This window comes from Panthera leo, chromosome D3 (assembly GCF_018350215.1).
Source record: "Panthera leo isolate Ple1 chromosome D3, P.leo_Ple1_pat1.1, whole genome shotgun sequence".
Classification (NCBI taxonomy): domain Eukaryota; kingdom Metazoa; phylum Chordata; class Mammalia; order Carnivora; family Felidae; genus Panthera; species Panthera leo.
In genome coordinates this window covers 82,896,821-82,917,858 of record NC_056690.1, presented here as the reverse complement: position 1 = coordinate 82,917,858, position 21,038 = coordinate 82,896,821, and the positions used below count along the sequence as shown (strand labels likewise).

At 41.3% G+C, this 21,038-nt stretch overlaps 1 protein-coding gene across 2 annotated transcripts in view; it reads right to left on the bottom strand.

Annotated features, from left to right (window-relative positions):
• The window catches only part of CDH7 (cadherin 7), a 128,586-nt gene extending 109,474 nt beyond the window's left edge, over positions 1–19,112 (bottom strand). For both annotated transcript variants that reach the window (XR_006195385.1, XM_042911057.1), the window contains exons 1-2: positions 19,060–19,112; positions 6,691–7,096 (exon numbers count right to left, since the gene is read on the bottom strand). Coding sequence is in view for 1 of the 2 variants with exons in the window: in XM_042911057.1 (XP_042766991.1) it covers positions 6,691–6,900 (210 nt within the window). In the remaining variant the exon portion in view is untranslated. The remainder of the gene's footprint in view (positions 1–6,690; positions 7,097–19,059) is intronic.
• Between the last annotated feature and the right edge of the window lie 1,926 nt (positions 19,113–21,038).

Genomic DNA, 21,038 nt, shown 5'->3' with positions numbered 1-21,038 from the left:
GTTATTTTAAAATAAAAATTCTAAAGTGTTTACCTTTTGATCTCCATTTTATATTTGTGAGGATAACATTTTATTATGTTTTAGAACAGTGCTCAAAAACAAGGAACTTGTAAGTATATAACCTAGGGTTTCTATTTATTGATCTTTCTACTGCATAAAGTTTCCCCCCAATATAATTTTAAAAGACTCTGTCCTACATTAAAAGAAAGTAATTTTTTATTGCTTTGGTTTGAAGATTGTATAAAAGGATTGTGAAATCACAGAGGTATGTCAGGTATCCTCATGCAAGCATTTGTTCACGGATGCATGAATTAGTTCCTCTGTTTTTCCCACCTCCACAGCTGTAGATTACCTGTAGAATTTACTGCTTCCCCATGCCATCTGGTTACCTTCTTGGCTTATCAACGAGACTAAATTTTATGAAGAAGAGTGGGGTGTGTGTGTGTGTGTGTGTGTGTGTGTGTGTGTGTATGTGCGCACGTGCGTGTGTGTGTGCGTGCATGTGTGTGTGTTTTAACTCTCCTACCTAACACAATACCTATCATAGAATAGGCCCTTGGTAAGCATTTGAAGAAGAAAAAGGAGAGAGAAAAAAGAAGAGAACGTAAGAGGCTTTACAGCATGCCAAAGTGAGTTCGGGGGAGATAATGTTAAGCATATTCATACAAACTATAATTTCGCTCTGGTGACCATAATCATTATGACAGATAATCAATACAAATCATGCAAAATGATCAGGATGAAATTTCTTCCAATACAGTTCTTATCCATATGCTTGAACCAGCAAAGGTTCAGTGACCGCCCTGCTATTTATCTAAATCTGTCAATTATCTTGGTGAGTTACAGAGACTGCTGCAATTTCTGTGACTCTATCAATGAGCCCTGCATATAGAGCTTGTCAAACAATTACAGTGCACTTAGTATAGAAAGTGCCTGATAACATCATTTTACGTTACCTCTTGTCGTTTGCACTTAAAAACACAGCTTCATACAACATAAAAACACAGTGGTATAGAATGAACGTTAATTTTTGCTTCTCCCATCAATGGGCAACAAGTAAAATACGTACCAAAAAAAAAAAAACACATTAAAAATGACAGCATTTTTAAGTGACTTTGACCAACACAGATACTCACAAAATTTAGAGCCAATCTACACTATCTAGTTTGACTATTATTAGGCTGATAACTGTGAGTTCTCTCTCCTCCATCTAGAGCTGTGCAGCCTCCCCTGATAAAGCCTTTGGCAATCGTAACCTTCATTTCTAACCTAAGATAACTTTAAAGAGAAAACGACCAATGTTAAACTAAATTAATGGTAGGATTTTTCATTTTAGTGGCAAAAACTGACATGTTTTATTTCCATCATAGTTTAAAGGAAATAAACAAAGACTCTGAATCATTGATCTTATGCGAAGAAAATGCATTTACTACTTACTAGTTATGCTGGAGTATAAAAGCTAAAAATAACTGTCAAAAGAGTATTTCTAAATATCTAAACATATTTGTATCCCATAGAGCTGATCCAAGTCCAAATTCATTTTGAAGCCACAGGAGCCCTCCATTTCTATTAGCAAAGAAACAAAAAGATAAGAACAAGAGTCTTCTTAATTCACTCTGCTTATGAAGACAATACGAAAAGGGGGTTTTCCATACATACAGAGGGCAAACGAACTGTATTTTGCTGTCTTCTACGACCGGAGCCAACTTTAAGTCATCTATAGATTTGGAGGACACTTTTGCATTCTTGCTCTCCCAAATCTATAAAATAGAAATTTGACTATGATGAACATGCTCTTTCCTAAGGAATTAATATTTGTGATTATTTTCTTTTTGTGCATCTAATATAAATTCGCCCCATTAAGGAATCTAATGCAGAACTCAAGTTTTTAAACACAACCTATTTTCAAGATGAATATTTCTTTTCTGGAACGCTGAACATAGCTTCAGTTATCAGGAGACAGAGAATCTCTTGGTAGGAGATACTGCTGAGGTGCAATCAAATGCACGGAAAATGCTCACCGACGCTTTCCAGCAAGCTTAAATTTAAAGCAGAGTGAATCCCACACTGCATTTCTTATATATTTGATTTCGACCAGGGTAACAGGTATAAATTCTGCCTGAATGAGGAGGGAAGAGAGGGGAGTAGCCTAAAAGGCAAGAGTGATGTTAACAGCTAGAGAGCAGACCGCGGAACAGGCACGAAGCACACATTTCAGGGAAAGTAACAGCCCGGAGCACAGCCATCAGCTAGCAGCCCATTATGGGCAGAAGAGATGAAAAACACTTAATACCTGGAACAGAGGCCGAGTGGATCTGTAGACAAATTTTTTTTGTGTCAGGTGGTTAAGGGGACATTTAGTGAGAAATGCCAAGGCAAGGAAAAGACTAATCTAGAAAAGTGCATTGTGATGCAATGAGAAGGCTGGAAACTGCTACTTCCTGTGTACTTCAAATAGCCAGTTCAGGGTGACATTAAGTCACGGGGGGGGGGGGGGGGAGAGGGCGGGGGAGGACTCTCCACCTAATTCTCCCTGTAAAAGGACAAGAAAACAGTCATGACGGTAATTAAGAGCTACTCTTAGAGAAGGGCACACTATTAGTCTTTGAAACAGTACTCCGTACGCATGGTGACTATAGCTAATGACACTCCACTGTATATCTGAAAATTCCTAAGGGGGGAAATCTTAAAAAGTTCCCATTACAAGAAAAAAATAAAATTGTAGCAATGTAAAGTGTAAGGTGACAGATTTTAACTAGATTTACTATACTGAACATTTCATAATACATACAAATATTGAACCATTATGCTGTAAGCCTAAAACTAATATTATATATCAATATAATACGTTATATATATGTATGTATATGTACGTACACATGTATATATGTGTATATATTTACATACATACACGTTATATATCAATTACGCCTCAATAAAAAAGTCCTGCCACAGTAACGTCTAGTGATTCTTTCCTTAAGTCTATATATTTAGATCCACGAGTTTATCAATTTGTATCACAAGAATAAAGTGGGATGCTAATGGTAAATGCCAGATTCTAACACAGCCCAGAAGTATGTACCAAGGAGGTCTCTTGATGAGGGTTCTAGAAGCACTGCTGGTCCCCTTCCACAGACTGTTCTACTTTGGTCTTGACTTGTTATGTTACACAAACCCAGGAAACTGCCTAAAATAATAATAATAGCACCAGCCATCTTCTAACCACATTAGCCTCAATGTCCTAATGACCAAATTTCATTTAACACATCTTGTTGCCTACCATCCATAAATATGGTCTCCAAATTTGAAGGTCTAAAGAATTGGATACGATCTCTCTGACATGTGAATTCCCTGTGTTTAAAGAATCACCTGCTTACTAACCATATTTTTGCCATAGTCTACTCAGAAAGAAATATGAAGATGTGCTGTATTTCTAAGCACACCCTACACAGACCATTCTCCTAAATGACTGCAAAAAGTTTAAGTACTATTTAGCACATAAAATAATGTCTGATTTCACTTGAAGGATAACAAATACAACCCTGGACACACAATAAATCATCTGAAATGCAGTTCTTTTCATAAACAGTATATGTAAAGCAGATAAATAGAATGTCTAGATTAAATTAATATATGTTCCAAATATTTTGATCTCATTTATTCTCAGAAAAACACTGGATTATAGGTATTATTAACCCCACTGTCTTTATTTTTTTAATGTTTATTATTTATTTTGAGAGAGACAGAGAAAGAGCATGAGTGGGGAAACGGGGTTGAGAGAGAAAGAGAGAGAGAGAGAGAGAGAGAGAGAGAGAGAGAGAGAGAGAGAGACAGACACCCAAGTATGGAGCCTGACGCAAGGCTCGATCACATGATCACAAGATCATGACCTGAGCTGAAATCAAGAATCAGATGCTGAAGCAACTGAGCCACCCAGGCGCCCTTCATTATTCCCATTTTAGAGCTGATTTTAGTAATATTTAGTAAATTTTAATAATATTAGTAAAATTTAGTAATATTGGGCAATTTATCCAAAGTTCCACAATGAGTAGGAAGTCATAGAGTCCGCAATAAAACTGAAGTCGATCTGACACACACTGTATTTATCCATTATGTGATCAAACTAGACTATCATGTTCATCAAAGTCATTATTTATATTTTCCAAATTAAGTAGCTGGATTGTGTCAGGAAGGCGAAGAGTCTGACCATCCAATTACTACGGGTTAAATATGCATCCAGAAAAAGTAACGATTGCGTTCCTTCTTTCCTTTCCATGAACATCTGTCTCTCCATTCTTCCACGTCTACATCTATAATTTTTCATTTTCTATGTCCTATGAAAACTTTTGGTCACACCCATTACCTTCCTCAAGTTAAAAAAAAAAGGAAAATCTATTTATTCCACATACCCCAAGTGATCAAAAATGTACCAAGGTCAAACTCATTGTTATAACTGCTTATTCAGACCAGCAAACCAAGGAGATTCATTTTGGCATCTCATACATACAATCCAAAAGTATTCAAGTTCTCTGCCACCTCCTCCTAAGCAAATGTAAATTGTTCCTTTGAAGCCTTTGGTGCTTTGTCTATAAATTCACCTCTCCATCTCAAATTATTTTACTGTCTTTTTTTCTGTATTTTTTCAGTCATGGGTTGATTGGTTTTTTAACCTATTCACCACCCTGGACATTCTTTTACTGTGAATGGCAATACTGAACTCCCACGATATAGCCTGCAAGAGATAAACACAAATTTGCTTCCTGTCACATAAAATCTACTAAACAATGGTCGCTGATTAATTGAAAGAGAAGCACAGATAACATTACCAATCAAGGAATCCCACAATCTCTCTCAGAAAAATGACATCAGCATTGCCCAGTAGCTTTATGTGCATTTGGAATTTAACCTAGGGGCATGCATTTCCAGAATTCGAAATGGACTTACAGGGATTATTTCGATATACACACTCTCAATTATGATGTGAAAACTTTAAAAGTTAAAATAAGAGCACTTTTAAAATTTTAAGTAATGTTGATTTCGAAATCTCAACCTCATTCAAGCAACTCCATTTAAAACTCAATTAATGGGAATATTTTCGTTGCCTTTAGAAAATTTTACATTCCCATAAAAGTGTGATTTCAGCTAATAACTACTGATTCTTTATGAATTAATTGATTTTTATACACCTATCTAACGAAAACAAACTTTGATGAATCTGTTAAATATTCATTACAAATGAATGAAATTAAAAGCTAGATTCCTCGTCAGTAACACCGCATAATGATTACTGCTCTCACTTTGTTTACGAGAATATGGATAAGAGAGACTGAGACAGAGAGATTTAGTACATGCACAGTATATATGATGGTACCCTACTGGTTAAGGCAGAATGGCTCTGTGTACTTACATATTCTTTGTTAGGTCAGAAAAATGCTACAATTGGGCATATCCTACTCCACATCCCTGGAAACCGTTAACTTGTTCATCCTTTTTGTTTATAATATAGTATCGGTGTTTGTAAAATATAGAGGCATTAAAAGAAAAATAACATAATGAAGATTACCTTGACTTATACAGATACTCATCAACAAAAACAGATGTTTCACTCTTATTTAAGGTGTGTTCAAAGGAAACAATGATCCGTGGAATAAACGGCAAAGATTCTTCCTCAAGCACTCAAAATTGAAAATTCTCTCAGATAAGTTCATCAGTGTGCTACGCTCCATTTTATCAAGAATAGACACATAAAACTGGCAAAGTACAGAAACGTGGATGTATAGACATCTTGCCAGTGCATTCTACTTAGAAACTCTTTACCAGTACCAAAACGAGAAATTCCAAATATCTTTACAAATATGAACATTATCAAACTTGCAGTAGGTTAGAGACTGGGAACAGGATACAAGGATAGTAGGGGGAAAGGCCATGCTCTCTCCAAAGTCCCCTCAGTTCAGAAAGCATTTGAATGCAAATCCCATGCCCAAGTATTCAAAGGGAAAGAATCTGTGGCGGGAGGGGAAACATCCCAATTTGGCTCCTACGAGGACGTGACCACCGAACCCACGTACCACAAGGTGCCCACCTTTGGTCTAATATCCATTAGAAACTGACTTCTGTTCGCATTCATTTTTTAACCAAAAAGAAAATCTAAAAAACAAAACCACAGATCCACCAACACAAGACCACCACTAAGGAAAGGGGGGTCAGAACCGCTCATGACTGAGGGACAACAGACCCAATAATGTCACTTGGCGGTTTTTCAAATGCAAGTATCAGAAAAGGAAAGATACGCATAAAGTTAGTTGTGTGCACCGTACCGACCCCCAAAAATGAAGCTAAAAAACAAATCGACTGGCTAGAAGCACCCACCACTCTTCGTTTATTAGCGAATATTCTTGTTCTAATTTTGGAAATAAAAGTTCTATCAGTGTGCCACAATCCTGGTAAACTAGACATCTGCGGACTCATCTGGATGCAGGATTAAAGCATCACTCCCTAAATTATGGCTTCACCGTACGGACACCAACCCAGGCTCTCCTTTCAGAGGAACGAATGCCAAAAACTTCACGAACTATTTCACAGCAGCAACAAGTTTACGTGTTCCATCCCCAAAGCAAAAAGAGCAGTTCTCCATCCAATCGCAGACATTCACAATAATCATTTGCGACTTTGAAAGGCCAAATGCCCTACCTTTCCTACATAGAGAGGGTCTGAACCCATGTATTCCTCCAGCACAAAGAACTGATTCCACACCCAGCTGCGCTTGGTCCGGGACCTCCCTGATTGGAAATAGGGCTTTGATCTGGACCTGGAGAGCTCTGCTTGACTCATCCCCGAGAAACACAGGAAAAGCGCTATTAGCTGCAGAAAATGGCAGAGCTCCACTTTGCCCAACTTCATCTTTTTTTTTTTCTTCCTTTTTCCTGTGTAAGAAAAAAACCTTGACAAGAGAAAAGGCACAGTTCCAGTTGGCTCAGTAGCTCTTGCCTCCGGCAGGGTGTCAGCTGGGAGTCCAGAGATAATAATTTGTAGAGTGTTCGATTGTAAGGGTCACCACTGCTGAATAACCTTCGCCAAAGAATGGTGTAATAGGTACCTGGCAGAACAAAAGGAAGAGCCAGTGTCAGAAACCAGAATACATCATAACTTTTAACTCTCATTTGCTAACTTACTGTTGATCTTCCCCCAGATACCGGGAGTTGGATAATCATTAAAATATTGATGATGAACTTCAAGACGTACAACGACTGGTGCCATATTTCTAAACCACACCAAGACTGCTCATGCAGGATTACCCGGTTTACTTAATACAAATGGAGCAACGTCGGTTAAAGAAATCATCTTAATGCCAGCCTTTATCACTATTTTTTTTTCTTTTATGTTACAGTCAGTTTCATTCGCTGGTATTAGAATATGAAAGCCAAGCTGCTCAAAGCAGGGATTTAACCAAATGGGAAGGACATATGCTGGCTTAAATCTCTTCTGTGAAACTGTAAAGAGAAATAAAGAGGTATGAGGTGATTCAAAACCGGTTGATTGATTCTGAGTCACAGAACACCAGCTGTTTTGATGTGTTCTGATTTGATTGTGATCAGCTGAAAAGCTCAGTGGTTTCCATTTTCCACCCTTCAAACCTATTGTCACGTCGGCTGTGTGGCCTGGTACGTTATGCCATAGGATGGCCGTTATTTGCTACCCCACGAATATTTATCGAACATCCTAGAGCAGGGCTTGTGCACACAGTAGGGCCTTCTCGCCTAAATATTTACAGATTACGAAGAGATCATTAGAGGGGTCTGAAGACTCAGCTGTCTTTGTGAGCCCCACTCACAGCAAGCGTGCACCCAGAAGGCGTCAGCAGCAGCATGGGAATAAAATAACTTTTCTTCTAAAGTCCACTTGTGTCGGATGCAGAATTCTTGATGATGCAAGAGATACAAGGTCAGTTACAAGAGAAACTTCCAAACATACCCCAAAACACAGAGGAATGAGGATTTCTGGCAAAATGCTTAAATCACTATGCTGCACTTTGGTTTGTAAATTCATTCGACTACCTATAAATAATAGGATAATGAAGGTGAAGGCTAATATTTGCCTTTTTTCTTTTTTTTTTTTTTTTGAGGGAGAGGAGGTAAAATACAGTTTTAGGAACATGAAGCCAAAAGATAGTTCCCAATCAAAGTAGAAAATACACTGTCTTTACCTTATAAGCTTTTCCATCTTTCTACCTGTCTCTCCTGTAACAAGAGTGTCTGTAACTCATTAGATGATTTCTGACAGTAAAGTCTGCTTATGGAAAATGTCTTATCTTGTAGAAGAAAAATGAAATGCATTAAATGTATTAAATACATTAAAATAGTCCACCCACCTGTAAAAACAGGTTGCACTTTGATCTCTGTTCTAATGAACACATTCGTGTTAAAACTATGTCTATCAACTTTTGAAATCCCAGAGGGCACTGCAGAATAATCCAACATACGGCTGACATATGTGGAGAACTACCAGAATAGGCCAATTATTATCGGAGCATATTCACCATAACCTGGGCAATGAACACCTTCTCCTAAAATCCAGATCGGTCATCTCAGCACCAAAAAGGTCCATTTAGAAATCACTCTGGAAGGGTTAGTTGTTCTAAGACTTAGAATTATAAACAAGAAGTAATGTGGGGTCGTATCTTTGTATTCCCATGTAGCCACCACACTCACCCATCAGGCGGAAAGTTCACTGCAGGGAGGTCTGAGCTAACCCACCTGAGACACAGGTTATCTGTAGTTAAAGAAGGCACATAGGTGTTTCTTTCTTTGCTGGGAAACAGAAACTAGTATGGACTAGTCTACGATGAGCCAGGAACTCATACTGAGTGGCTTTTGTGGGAATGGCTGTCATCGTGGGGAGGGCCAAGGTCATGTGGTTCCCTTCATGCCAGTGGCAAAAAACCCTGTTCCGGGGCGGAGGGGGATGGTTAGAGTGTGGTCACAGGACTGTCGAGCTTAGGAGACCTGGGGCCAAAGAATATTCCAGTTTCGCTGCTCTACTTCCTCAAGAGAGAATGTGTTTTCTCAGAAAAACAAGGAGATAAATACTTTGGTCCTGAAGACAATTTTTTTTAAGGTAACATAGTTAAGTTATATTATTAAGGCCACTTTATGGTTCAAGTGAACTTGAGAACACTGTTACACGGTGAAATGCATTCAACTTTATTTTTAAAATTTTTTACTGTTTTATTTATTCTTCAGAGAGGGAGACACAGAGACAGAGCATGAGTTGGGGAGGGGCAGAGAGAGGGGGAGACACAGAATCCGAAGCAGGCTCCAGGCCCTGAGCTGTCAGCACAGAGCCCGACACGGGGCTTGAACTCACAAGCCCTGAGATCACAACTTGAGCTGAAGTCGGCTGCCCAACCAAATGAGCCACCCAGGCGCCCCTAAATACATCCAACTTCTAAGAACCTGAGTGGCAAATGGAATCCAGTATTTGGGGAGTTATTAAAATTATACACTCAGAAAAAGTGTGGGCACCTACACCAGAGAAGGATTCGAATTCCGAGTCTGCCCTGTCTTAGCTATGCAGCCTTGGACACATTATTTCAATTCTAACATGCGTTCCAGAGAGGAAGCTGTAAGCCTCTAACTTACAAAACAGATAACAACTGCATCTACTTCATAGGATTAAATAAGCAAATCATGAAAAACTAAGGATGATCCCTGATGCAACTAACAGCCTTAAAAAAAAAAAAAAGCTGTTGGGTTATTATCTATTATTGTGATGATATTTTTTAGTTTGATACTGGTTATGTTAAAGTTAGTTTGTGAAGTAATGTTAGTTTTCATGTTAATGTTCTTTATAGGAAGATGTTTTAGACAACTCTTAACACTGAATGAAAACACTCTCGATAGTTCCAGTCACCGCCAGAGAACTATATGGATCATGAACCCAAAAATCTAGATGAATATGGACAATGGCACCAAAATACTTTTAAAAAAAGAATGCAGTACTTTCTTTCCTAAAGGCATGTCCTCTGTGATTTTTATACGTCAAAGACTGGTATCAGAATTGGAGAGATTTGAGTTCACTCAAAATGTTCACTAATAAGAAAAAGAAATATAATCTGGACCAGAAACAGGATCACTGGGGTCTTTGCCCTAAAACCTCCACCATTTGCTATATGACCTTAGATCCCTCTGGGATTTCATTTTCCACATTTGCAAAATGAGGAAGATGAACTAAATTATAAAGTCTTTTTTTTTTTTTTTTAACAGATGTAACTTCTCTGCTTTTGACAATTATATAGAATTGGTTTTGCTGGCCTTTTTTAAGCTGTGAAAAAGCACGCATTGTTAATGAAAGGGCAGAATGATATAAGAAAGTCATAGGAATATAAAAGCATTTTTTTACATTTATGAAATTTAGCAGGAATTTTAACATGAGATGTTTAAATTACTCTTCTTGCCTCTTGAAGACCTTTTCTCTTCCACCCAAGACTGTGAAGTTACCAAACGAGCCAGAACATACAAAAGCAGTGAGTTATAAAACACACCATGGGTTACTTTATAGTCACTGGGTTAATATTTGTGAAAGAGACCGGAGATCTGTATTTTCCTATTTAAAACCAAGTGTTTTAAAAGCAGGGATTAATAAAAACCTTGGTGAACAGGAAGACCCACCCTAGTATCTAGAAACAGAAGTAGACACACGCAATTGACGCTGAGAACATATTTACAAATTTTCTTTTCATTACGATCAACTTCATGTTTTTAATATGGGAAATTAACCATGTAGGTCAATATATAAATTCCTTGGTAACTCTTCCATGTTTATGACTCAAAATCACTTTGGAAAAAAAAAAGTCCATTATATTTTTCTGCAGTAGTTGAAGGCTCTTGACCCAAATTTCATTTACCTTTCTTTAAAGGTCTTTAATAGTGTACAAGAATATTTTAACGGACTCTGTGTACATTACTGGAGGATAAAATTCTCATTTTTATGAAGCAGATAAATGATTCTACAATACCCTCTGTAAAATGCACTCATATAGTCAGAATCTCCCATGTGAATGATTGTGATTGGAGTAGGGGAGATTCATTGTTGATCAACACTGTTGACAGTGACTAATAACTCTGCCTGGAATGAACAACTGACAACAGCAGGGGGAAAGTCACAGGGCAGATGACCCTTCATCATGAGGCTTCCCCAAATCCTTGCCTTCCTTTACGACCAGATCTGGTTTTCAAGGTAAAGACCAGTACAGAGGGTCAACCCAACTAATCCTGACCTGACCTGAGAGATCATGAAGGAAATGATAGGCTCTGAAGCATTATGAAAAACCTTCCGTTATTCGTGGTCTTCAAAGAGAAGTCATCAAAGCATGAACTTGAGATTCCCTACTGCAAATAGGCTTCCTATCATCCCACAAGTGTCCGCACTTAGAGAGGCACCCCAATAACATTGTTTTTTACATTTAAATGAATTTGAGCACACAACCAATCACAATTGTTGCCATTTCTCACAAAGGGTTAAATTCGGACTCGCAAATCTGTGCCCCAAAGCAAAACCCTGCACCCTGCCTAGTTAGGTCTCCATCCCTCTAGTCTTTTCCCTTCTTTCCGCCTCCTGAGTTTCCTATTAACAGAGGGAAAGTCCCATCAGAAACAAGGGAACAGTCCCCATTAACAGAGGGAAACAGTCCCCACTGTTTCCCCATCAGAAACAGTCCCCATTAACAGAGGGAAAGTCCCCTCAGAAACAAGCAGAGACCCCTGCATCCAAGCGGTGTTATGTGTCATTATGTCCTACGTGGGAAAGCTTGGGGCGGTGACCCACTGGAGGTCTGACCTGTTCACTATTGCTGGCTCAGAAAGAAAGACAGTGCAGAACAACGATGTGTTGGGATATATACACACTTTGGGTAACTTCTACAGATCTATGTCAACTTCCAGACAGTTACAAATGGGTAGCATTATAGCTGTGGGGAGAAAAACAACAGGTTCTACCTCAGGAGAAAAGAACTGAATAGGAGCCAACCAGATGTTTGAAAGACAGTAGTGGCTGCTACCGGACTGGTAATTTAAAATTTAATGTATGCATATATATCTAATATATATAATCTAAAATTTAAGATATACATATATATACATACATTAAATTTTAGATTACACACACACACACACACACACACATATCTGAGTAAGGTTTAAAATGTTTTCCTCTTGACATTTTAAAGCTAAAACTTGTAAGGGATGAAGCCCACTTACAACTGCACCAAAAACCACCCAATATCCTAGGAAAAAAACCTAACTTGGCAAAGAGGCGAAAGGCCTGTTTCCTGAAAACTATGAAACACTGATGAAAGAAACTCCAGAGGAGACAAAGAAATGGAAAGACATTCCCTGCCCACGGACTAGAAGGACAAATAGTGCTAACATGTCTGTACTACCCAAAGCAATCTACACACTGAACGCAATCCCTATCAGAAAATAAAACTGATAAAAACCCGTGTTTTTTAACATATAACTTCTTTTTTTCTGCCAAACTAAAAGCACATGAAAATCATAATAGTGGGATCAACACAACACAACACACCTTAATCAAAAGAACAGAAGAGAGAACCTCCAAAAGGAAATTTTAAGTGGATGGAAGCAAAAAGGAAAAAAGAAAAGAAAAAAAGTCCGTGGTAAGGATCCGTCAAGTAGTTATTTACTGCGTCAACATCATTTATTTGACCTGACACCACTTTTAGCGTGCTACTTTTTGGTTCCCATTATTTTTGTTCAACTAAGTGGCAAAGAATTATTTCCAAGTAGATGGTTTATTATTCACTTAACCTTAATAGCTCCTATCATTTTACCCAAACAAATTCATTAGTATAAAATTTTCTTGGATTTTCTGCTCTACTTAACATCTCGGGGAAACCACTTTTCAAAATCAGAGCAAGTGACTATCATAGGCTCAAAACAATGTTTGGTTCATACCTCAACACAAGGACTAAAAATCCCTTAACGACAAAACAATATTTTGTATGCATCAGCATCCCAAGTGCCAATCAGCAAAAGCATAAATCTGCCCGGACCTGCTCCATCTAAATTACAGGCGACATGCTAAAAGCAGGACAAATCGCATGAAATGGATCGTATTCAGCCAGTCACATTAACATACAAACACAAGAGTAGTTTTCAACACATGCCTGATTACCAATTAACTTATACATGCTAAACTGCTTCTCTCCAAGCGCTACATGCCTTCTAGAAATCACTTGAGCTATGAAAGAGGATGATCAGTTATGTTAAAGGGAAACATATTCGTATTTCAGGTTCTGTGGCAAAGTTAGGGTGGAATATTCTCTTTGCAGCTCAATGTAAGTAACCGCTGGCTTAGCTCAGTTCAATACTATCAACAGTTTCTCTAAATGACAAGCAAGGGACAGACACTCATGCTCTCTGTGTCTGGAGCTGCATCACACACGGGTCTGAAACTATTTTGAAATGTACTGACTATATACCACATGAACACATAATTTCTTATCTCCTGGTAAGTCAATGAAGATTCGAACAACTTGTGCCTCTCCTTTAAAAACAGGTACGGTTCACAATTATGTGGATCGTGATATCCCCAAAGTAAATTCTTACTTGCATTTTCTAGAAAAACGGTGGTAAGAATAACATTCGAGGACTCCGTGTACTTGACAGAAAATAATCAGTGAGAATGCGAAAAATCCATAATGGATGACTGTCCAACATCTCTCGACTCTAACTGATATTCCCTAAGATGTTTTGCTCGCTAATCTACAAAACATAACAGTACCAGAAATCACAGTTGCAACAGTAACAAAAATTTTTAAAATCTTGCTGTTGGCCTTTTGGGAAGAAACTGTCATTTCCCAGACTGATTGAAAGTGGAACTACATTCTGACAAGCAACATATTTTTAATGGATCCTTATGAAGAGAGAACAATATACATGCTCAAAAGTGGAAATGGTACCATTTCACAGCAGTGGTTAGAGGGCACTATGAAAATACTACCATTGCCTTAAGAACAACCTTCCATGTATCTGTTCTTTTGTACCTTTTTGTCTGACAAAAAAAAATATGCCTTTTTAAAATAGTCCTTGAGCATTTAATAGCATTATTTAAATTCAACGAAAAGACTGCCTCCTGATTCACCCAAGGCCTTCTTAAAAGACTTTCCTTTGTCCTTGCTTTCCCCAGGACAGCAGCCACCTGTCACCACTGAGGTCCTCACTGTGACTTATCTCTGTCCATAAAGTTAGAGCAGTCTGCTTGGTAAAAAGGATAATACTTGTTCATTGTTACTTGTATTTATTTTTTTTTTTTAATTTTTTTTTTTAACGTTTATTTATTTTTGAGACAGAGAGAGACAGAGCATGAACAGGGGAGGGGCAGAGAGAGAGGGAGACACAGAATCTGAAACAGGCTCCAGGCTCTGAGCCATCAGCCCAGAGCCCGACGCGGGGCTCGAACTCACGGACAGTGAGATCATGACCTGAGCCGAAGTCAGACACTTAACCGACCAAGCCACCCAGGCGCCCCCTTGTATTTATTTTTAAAGTAGAACCACTGAATACATTTGAGGGAATACAAAAGAAAGAAAAGATAGTCTAATCTCCTGTTCATGAATGGGCAGATGTCATAATTCCACAATAGACAGAAAGTAATCCAGGGCAAGGAGCATTTCAAGATCTGTGGCCACATTTTCCGACCACCACATATAAGCAGAGCTTTCAAGGATAATGTTTATGGGACAGAGAGAATGTTACTTCAGTGCTGAGGAAGGTAATCGCTTGGCTCTCCTGAGGGTTCATGTTGCAAAAAGAAAAAAATAAATAAATAAAGAAGTCCCTAAACCCTCTGTTCCTCCTGATGTTTGAAGGTTCCTTGAGTGGTGGAACCACAAAACTGGAACAGACATTAGAAAAACCTAAGGTGGCCTCTTCTTTTTTTTTTTTTTTTTTCCTAAGAAAAACGGTATCTACAGAATTCTAGTGAAATGCCCAAGGTCACGCGACAAGTTCTTAATGGCACTGGGCATCATTGGTTACACCAGAAAACTTAAAATGTTAAACATTTCTCATTCTGATACTAAAGATCCTTCTAATTTATCATCTTTGGAATAGATTATATTCTTTGGAATAGATTATATTCTTCAAAAGCCAAGAAAAGTAAGTTTAATCATACTCCAATTTTTATAGGACCATGAGTTGGAATTCTCCAAGCAGGATTATTCTATCCAGAAGGGTCATGAGTGCAGAGTGCAGAGTGAGAATAAGGGAGAACAGATCCATTTAGGACTGTCGTTTCCATATTACCCAAAGGCACACTGAGGAAGATCCAACTTTAAAATCTCCTCTCCTTTCCAAATCTGGTGATCAAAGAATACCTACCACACTGTGACACTATAGATGTCCACTGAAGTTTAAACAATAGCTCTTTGAATGTTGTAGAAATAGGCTACCAACTCAATATCTTAAGATGTAAGGATGTATATGTATGGTTATTTGGTTGTTGCTACAAATCCTATATTTTGAAAGGACTGTCTGCTCCTATCTATAGCCATTTACTATTTAGATTTAATAGTGTCATCTTTAGCTTCTATTATAAAACATACTATCATTTAACTTCTCTATCCATATACCATTGAAAGTTTAGGATTAGCTTCAGTAATGCTAACACTGATGAAACAGCTCTCTTCTTTTTTTTTTTTTTTTTTTTAACTTAAAAGGTATAATTTTTTACATTTTAATTAGTGAGGCTGGGGACCCTCCGTGATATGCGACTTCTCACGTAAAGAAACTGTGATCAACTCCATTAGCTCCCTGGGCCAGATAACATTACAACCACAGACCACAGCCTCCCACCGTTAACTGGCCTAAATATTCAGGCAGGGGCCCTGGAAATGAATCACACAGCCTGTAGCGTGCATCTGGCTATCAGACATGGAATGAAAACTTCTCTAAGTGGATTACAGAGTCGATTTCAACGAAGCACAAATAACTTGTCACGGGTAAAAGGAATGAAAAAGAAAAGAGGAGCAAGAGTTTATAATTAACTAGAAGAAGCCCATGCAAATTAAAAAGAAAACAAAATGACATCCCACAGTCCATCTGAGCTATTTATATGTTATACATAACATACGTATGCATGTACAATTATAACAGTGAAAATATACTTATAGTGTTTTTCCTTTATGCTTCTACAACATCCCAGCCATCTCAATTTTACTGTGTAATTTACCTTAGCATTTACACTGAGCCAGGTATGATGTATGTGACTTCAATAAAAGGCATCATGTTTTTTTCTTTTTTTTTTTTTTAAAGGCACCATGTTTCAATAAACATTTTGCAAAACAACCTAAAAGAAATTCTACCAGAATGAAAATCTAGAGTATAATCTGAGATGAATATATGGACAGATGTCTGCATAGTCATTTGCACTGATAATTCTGTCAGGGAGGAGTCTTGCGAACAACAAGGGGGAAAATGTTTGCAGGGGTAGCTTTTCTGCAAAACCGGCAAATCCCCAGAGGAGGCACTCGCGTATTGCTGGTTACAGCTAAATGTGCTCTGCTTGTCAGAGGCTGAGGAGATGGTCACACACAGGACTCTGATCACATGTCTTTTTCCTTGTCCTCAGCTCCCCTTTATTCCCCCATTTGGAAGCAACGGATTCCTTTACGCCAAGGAGAAAAGCTCCCATCACAATCCCTTTGCAACACGCTAATGCGTGTTAGTTATTTTAGAAGTTCCTGAAGCTCCCATTTTAAACTAAGGCTCTGAAGCCTTCCAACCAAGCAAAAAAATGTTTGTGTGCGCGTGTGAGAGAGAACCATGATAGGATACAAACCCCTAGCACAACAAATGCAAAACCTTGTGAAATCAAGGAAGCTTAAGATCACTGAGGCATAAATACTCACAACACTAAACAATCTATGGGCTTTTACTTTATAAAAGATTTCTGAAAGACGTGACAAAGTATCTGACTCTATGCAGAGAAGTTTAAAACAGCTTTGCCGTCAAATTAACTACAGTGCTGAACGATAGGGAGACCAGCAAAGAAATCATGCCTGAGGAGACACAGTGGGGTTGGTTTTTTACATCTAGGGAAGGCTGAACAGTAGCCAAAACTCAGTATGCTCCCCACCCTGTCTTTTTCATTGGACACTAAAAACTAGAGTCAATTCAAGGGTAAACTGCAGTAATACAGATGCTTTACAATTCCCCTTTTATAAAAAAGGGAAAAGCTCTGTGCTATTGTATCAAAAGTAGACTGAAGGAGAGTTGTGAGCCTGTCAGCTGATTGTCCACACAATTCCAATGACCTATTGCAGCCCTTAATTACAATAATATCTCACGTTGTAAGCACACAATGCCCTTTTATTAAAGCTGCAATCCGAAATAGCTTTTTGCAGGGTGATGGTCTGCACTACTGATTATTGTTTTATTTTTCTGTCCACAGACATTACCAGATAAGACTATTAACACTGAAGGCCACCTAATTGCTTTTCCCACTCCACTCCTTATTAAACACTAACCTATAAACAAGACTTCCACAAAGTTGTCAGTTTCGCTACGTGGTCTCCATTCTTTTGCATTTTCATTCATACTATTCCAAATAGCCCTAAAAATGAAGAAACTGATTCTTGATGTATTTTCCTGTCACATACCGTAACGAGCCAAGAGCTTGGGTAAACATAAAGTCTGACTAGTTCTTCGGGGAAAAAAAAGTAATTCCTGGTGAGTTACTGAAAGCCTCCTAACGTAATTACTTTTTTTCCTTAGCTCTCCCCCCCCCCCCCCGCCCACCAACTTGTCTTTATAAAGACACAAACTATTTAGATGTTGCTGGCAGTGAATCAATGCAAACTTTCCTTTAAAACACGGGATGTTACCGCCCCTAAACTCTTTTAAAATGTGTCCTTTTGTGCCGTGAACCTGATCTTTTAAATGTACGCTTGTCATAAAGTTGTTTATCTACTTCTGTATGGAAAATGATCTGCTGAACACCTGTCTGGTTACAGGAATTAGGAAGGATGGCTCCTACTTAAAGATATTTCACTTCACTCATCTAATAAAAGGAAGATATTTCTTGCAACATAAGTATATTCACGGTTCAATCTGCACATCTCCAAAGCCTTGAGACACCCAGTCCTTGATGATTTCTTCACAGTTCTCAACTGCCCAAGGCTGGGTGAACTCACGGCCAATCTTTTACTCACCTGAACTATATCTATGAAATCCGAAAAGGTTAACGATCTACAACGTGAAGCCAATACAGACCAAAGGTCCCTTCTCATTAATCCACGCAGGGAGGTTGGATACCGGCAACTAGCCGCGTAGCAGGTGCACCCACGAAGACGTCCACCGCGCATTCAGAGAAACAGGGTGCCCTTTTCCCAGCGCAAACCTAAGGTACCGCCAGGCGGAGGGGAAGCGGGGGCGCCGAGCAGAGGCAAGCCCTGCAGACGCACCGTCGCAGCAGAATACTAATTACAGGCAAGAGCAAAACACCCTTAGACGAGTGGCACCTTCTCCAAAGGTAAAAGGAGTCCAGCGTGGACGGCTACAAGGACTCCCGTGCACGCCGGCGCACACCCCCCTTCCAGTCTCAGACCGCCGCGGAGCCGGCGGCCCCGCCAGCGCGGAGTCCTGCCCCCCCCCGCCCCCCTGCACCCCAGGTCAGCGGCGGCCCACTCGCGTCCCTCCTGGAGGACGGCGGTCCAAGAGTCCGGCCTCACCGCTTCATCGGGAGCGTGCGCGGATCCGCTCTCGCCCCGAACTCGCCAACACGCGCCGCCCCCGGCGGCGGTCGGCTCGGGCTCTCGGGGGGCCGAGCGCCCGCGGCTCGGTACGCACGTCTGTGCTGCCCCGCCGAGCCACGTCTCCCGGCCGCACAGCGGAAACTTGGGGACGCCGAGGGAAACTCCGCACGGATCCCCCCGCCCGCCTGCCGCTCACCGCCGAGTCCGGCCCCCGGAGGCGCACGGCGAGGGCGCGCGCTCCTGCCCGGCGGCGCCTTCCCCGGCCCCGCGCGGGCGGACGCACTCACCTGGGGCCTCGCTGCCCTCCCGGCGGCGTCCGGCGCCAGCGACCCGGCTGTTGGCATCCGAGAGGGCGCGCGCTCAGCGGCCGGGCGCCCGCGTGCGCTTCGGGACCCAGTGAGCGCAGCTCGGCGCGCGGGGCGGACTGGCGGCGCCCGCCCGGCACCCGCTGCGGCCGGCCGGGCGCGGGCTCCTGCTCCAATCACAGCCCTCTCCGCGGGGCGCGGGGCGCGGGGCCCCTGCCCCGGCCCGGGCCGCGGGCGCCCCCGGCCCGCCGCCGCCCGCTCCAAGGGGCCGGCCGCCTCTCCCCGAGCGGCTCAGACGCCAGGTCCGGAGCCAGCGGGAGCGCGCGTCCGGAGAGAGGGCGAGAGGGCGAGCGCCCGAGAGAAGACGAGAGGGCGCCGGGCCAGCGCAGCAGGGAGGCGAGGAGGTGAGGGTGGTCGGCGGCGGAGGCCTGCGGTCGGCGCCGGGCGACCCCGGCCCGGGGAGCCACTGAGACTTGGGCACCTCCTGGAGACCCAGTGAGGGCTGTTGGAGAGGAAGCCGCTCCGCCGCCACGCGCGCACACACGCGCGCGCACACTCGCGCACCCCTCCTCCAGCGCCCTCCTGACGGCTCCGTACAGATGGAGTCCTTCGCGGGGAAATCAAGGGGAGCGGGGAAAGTAGGAGGGGCTGCGGCCCATCCATCTCTCCGCCAGGTATTTGCATCTGAGAGCGCGGAAGCTGGAGGAGAGTTTTGAGATTTTTTTTTTTTTTTTTTCCCGAGCGCCCTCCCCTCCCACCCCCAACCTGTCGTGGAAGCCGTGATCAATTGAGCTCCTGAGGCATGAAGGCAAAGTCATGAAAGTAATCAGAACTTACAGTTTTCTTGCGTGATAGTGTTGCCCTTTCAATCTCCTCGGACTGCCCTAGTTTTACTTTCTTTCCTTGCAGAAAATGTTCTTCCCCGCTGCGTTCTCTAACGCAGAACTTCTGCGGGGTGCGATTTACGCGCGGGGTGGGGTGGAAGGACCCTCGGGAGGTGGGGAAGGGGATCCGGGCTTGTGCGGAGAGCGCGCTGCAGCCAGGAGAGTTGAGCCCGCTTTGTTTTCCTCGGCTCAGGTGCTTGATTTCACCTGACGGCTAGGTGTTCTGTCGTCAGGGTTCGGGAGGTGAACAGATCCTTTCTGAGTGCGTTCGTTTTTCCTATTCTGTCAGGGGAACGTGCCCTGCTTCTCTTATCCATCCTTAACAGCGAATGTGGGTGCAAGGCTTGTCCTTGTCAGCACCCTCTGCTTTCCTGTTCATTCAGGCACACTAGCTCTCCCCCATCCGGTCCATCCTGCCCGTTCAGCTTGCATCTTCTTAGTCTTTAAAACAGTCCTTTGCTAACAATTCCACCAGCAATTTTTTTTTTTTTAAACTCCTGTTGAGTTCCAGATGCCTAGCGTTGCTGTTTACTAAACATTGCTTCATTTTTAAAGTTCGATCTCCCACTCGAAACCTCCCCAACTCCAGGCCCGCTTGGGTGGCCATTTCATAGTTCACTTCCACTCAACTGTGTCATCACCCAAACTCAGGATGTTCAGAACAGACCTATCTGAATACTGGATTTCCCCAGTAGTCTCTTCTCTGTCAAGGGCATTATCATTTTCCAGGTACCCAGACATTAAACATTGGCTTCATCTTTGAGGCCTTTGACATGTTTTTTTTTTTTTTTTTTGTATTAAAATCCTTAATTATTCTGGCTAATACCATACAATCTAGAACTTTACATTTTTCTGACGGCCATACGTGCATGCGCCTTGCTTTGTCTTATGAACACATTGCTGGGATGGGACCAATTCTTATAATTGTTCTGGACTAAAAGACTCGGGAGAACAAAGGTTTCACATTGATATTCAGTAGGATCAAGACACCGCACAGACTTGGGCCATGATAGATATCTGTTAAATAAACAAGAGAATGTTTGTATCTCATCCAGCAATTACCACAAGCCTGAGGAC